General features: G+C 51.1%; 1 protein-coding gene across 1 annotated transcript; it reads left to right on the forward strand.

The window, feature by feature from the left end:
- The first annotated feature begins 6 nt into the window (after nucleotides 1-6).
- On the forward strand, nucleotides 7-2,476 carry LOC108510344 (mitotic checkpoint serine/threonine-protein kinase BUB1 beta-like). Its single transcript, XM_017840027.1, has 5 exons — nucleotides 7-53; nucleotides 1,459-1,620; nucleotides 1,961-2,020; nucleotides 2,254-2,398; nucleotides 2,459-2,476. The coding sequence occupies exons 2-5, from the start codon at nucleotides 1,478-1,480 to the stop codon at nucleotides 2,474-2,476; spliced, it is 366 nt and encodes a 121-aa protein (XP_017695516.1). The 5' UTR covers nucleotides 7-53; nucleotides 1,459-1,477.
- The last annotated feature ends 272 nt before the right edge of the window (nucleotides 2,477-2,748 follow it).

Genomic DNA, 2,748 nt, shown 5'->3' on the forward strand with positions numbered 1-2,748 from the left:
GGGCCCGGGACTGTGAGGGGTGCGCGGAGCCGAGAGGGGCTGAGGGGTGCGAGGTACGCGGGCTGAGGCGCCGAGGGGTGCGTGGGGGCTGTGAGGGGCTGAGGGGCGCGCGGGGCTGAGGGGCGCGCGCGGAGCCGTGAGGGGCTGAGGGGCGCGCGCGGAGCCGTGAGGGGCTGAGGGGCGCGCGGGGCTGCGAGAGGCTGAGGGGTACGGGGAGCTGTGAGGGGCGAGAGGTGCGCGGAGCCGTGAGAGGCTGAAGGGTGCGAGGTACGCGGGCTGAGGAGCCGAGGGGTGCGCGGAGCCGTGAGGGATGAGAGGTGCGTTGGGACCATGAGGGGCTGAGGGTCGCGCGGAGCCGTGAGGGGCCGAGGGGCGCGCGGAGCCGTGAGGGGCCGAGGGGCGCGCGGAGCCGTGAGGGGCGCGCGGAGCTGCGGGCTGAGACCTCAGTTCTGAACTCTCATTCACAGAATCTGCTTTGCTTTTGTAAATTACTTGTTGGGGACAGTGAGTCGGGAAAAATACGGCTGCGGACCGTAGTGGGATATTCGCGGGGAAGAACTTGACAGAGCGCAAGGTCCCCAGCTAATCGAGCAAAACATTAGGTCAGTGCTGTTACTCTGACCGGTCTTGTACGCGCACTCAGCGCTCTGTGGCAGAGTGCTGTAGTTCATCTGGTAGCGCAGGGATTTTGCAGCAGTTTTTTTTTTTCCCAGAACTGTGCATCTCTTTAGATATTAAAAGGACCGAGTTTTGGAAAAATCTGGCCGTGGGCTGATTCCGGCCGAGGCGGCCGTGAGGGGCGCGCGGGGCCGAGGGCTGAGGGGAGCGCGGGGCCGCGGCGGCCCGAGGGGTTTCCCGATGGTCTCTGGTGGTCGTTTGGAGCTCGAACTTTACTTGAACTGGAGCTGGTTACAGAGCACCTTCGTTCGGCATCTCTTGTCGGGAAACTGGATACTTACGTTACCACTGCTTTAACTAAAGCATTCAGAAACTTGCCTTATTCCGCAACTACCTTAAATAGAAATTTAGATCGTAAAGGCGGATAGAAAATCACTGAACAACGGAGAATTATTGCTCTCGCGCTACTCGCAGGTGAAGAGCCACAGGGACTCGGATGAACTCGGGTCCCCGCTCAGGCTCCCCCCGGGCGGAGGGTGTGAGCCTCGGGGCAGGGAAGGGAATCCCCGGGAAGGGAATCGCCATCATCTGAAGGGCTTGCCCTGCAGACGTCGCCTGCCAGAGGTTCTTCATTGTTAACATTGCCTTTCGTTTCATGCAATTCCCACGGAAGGGAATTAAAACCCAAAGTCCCTCTAAGAGTTGGGCATCTAAACGGTGTGTTTTGACTGCGCAGTAAATTTGGCGTGAATGGGCTGATGAAGGGCGGGCCTGTGAAGTTTCAGGTCTGTATCCTGCCAACACGTGATGATGTTGTTGTTGTTGTTGTTGTGAGCGCAGGGCTAAAGGAGCCGCGGTCATGTCCCAGGAGTGCGGCGATGAGTGGGAGCTGAGCAAGGAGAACGTGCAGCCCCTCAGGCAGGGGCGGGTGATGTCCAGCTTGCAGGAGGCGCTGGCTCAGCAGGACTCCTCCAGCCACACCGCTGTGCAGCTCAAAAAACAGTGGGTGATGTTATAACACCTCCTTTCCCCTTATATTCCTCCCTTCTCCTCCTCATTTTTCTCTGTCTTACTCAACTGTACTAATCTCATAAGCGTTAAAAAAGGCATAAAAGAGGTTGAGTAGCTGATGTCTGTGCTACTGTCACACTCCAGGTGTTTAGAACTACTCGCTGTAGGTGCTGTGTGGTACAGACTGCAACTTTCAGGTTTGCAGTGGAGCATTTAAACAGCAAACACCAGGGAGATTCGGTTGTACTTTTAGCTATAATAGTTTACAGTGTGGAAAATGTATTTCCAGTGATACACATGTACTTATTGGATGGATAATTTTATCTTTTAGAGAATTTGAATCAGAAATCCGATTTTACTCAGGAGATGACCCTCTGGATGTGTGGGACCGGTAAGTTTCCCTTTTTTTTTCCAAAAAAAAGTAGAAAGGTCAGATATCCTTGGAAAAGCAAGGGAAAAGCATTCTAATTTAGAAACTCATTCCAAGTTAAATTCTATAATAGTGTTTGAATAATGTGTTGTGTTTCAGTATTAATTTCAATTATTATTTTTTTTTCTAAATCCCCTTAGATTGTACAGAAACTTATTCAGAACTGACTTCCTGTGAATATCTTCCATCTGTAGGTACATCAAGTGGACAGAGCAGACCTTCCCCCAGGGTGGGAAAGATGGAAATCTGGCAGCAGTTTTGGAAAGGGCAGTGAAAGCCCTCAATGAGCAGCAGCGATACTACAAAGATCCTCGTTATCTTAATCTCTGGCTCAAGTTTGTGAGTATTTTCTTAATCTCTCTTGGGTCTGCTTTTCCTTGTCGTGTCATCTGCACAAAGCTAAGCTGGTTTTTGTGACAGCAGAGGCAAAGGATGTTGTACAACAGGTGCAATATTAGAAGTATCCCTCTGCAAACATATTACTTTTGAATTTCACTTATTGTTTTTTATGGGATCTTGAGACCTTTTTTAGAGTTGTTATCTTTGGACAGCTACAAACTCCAGAAGTTTTGTTTTGGAAAAGCTGGTTTGACTAAGTAGAGCTCAAATAATGATTTGAAGAGAAAGGGAAGTGATTTAAAGATATATTTTAGGTGTTATATCTGCCCTACCAGTTACTTTAGCTTCTA

Source organism: Lepidothrix coronata, unplaced genomic scaffold (assembly GCF_001604755.1).
Source record: "Lepidothrix coronata isolate B3197 unplaced genomic scaffold, Lepidothrix_coronata-1.0 Scaffold682, whole genome shotgun sequence".
NCBI classification, from domain to species: domain Eukaryota; kingdom Metazoa; phylum Chordata; class Aves; order Passeriformes; family Pipridae; genus Lepidothrix; species Lepidothrix coronata.

Bases quoted from the DNA above. Each gene is read 5' to 3' on its own strand.
- LOC108510344 (XM_017840027.1), top strand. From the start codon at position 1,478: ATGTCCCAGGAGTGCGGCGATGAGTGGGAGCTGAGCAAGGAGAACGTG. The intron at 1,621-1,960 runs GTGGGTGATGTT...TTTATCTTTTAG, and splicing joins GCTGTGCAGCTCAAAAAACA to AGAATTTGAATCAGAAATCC. The intron at 2,021-2,253 runs GTAAGTTTCCCT...TTCCATCTGTAG, and splicing joins CCTCTGGATGTGTGGGACCG to GTACATCAAGTGGACAGAGC.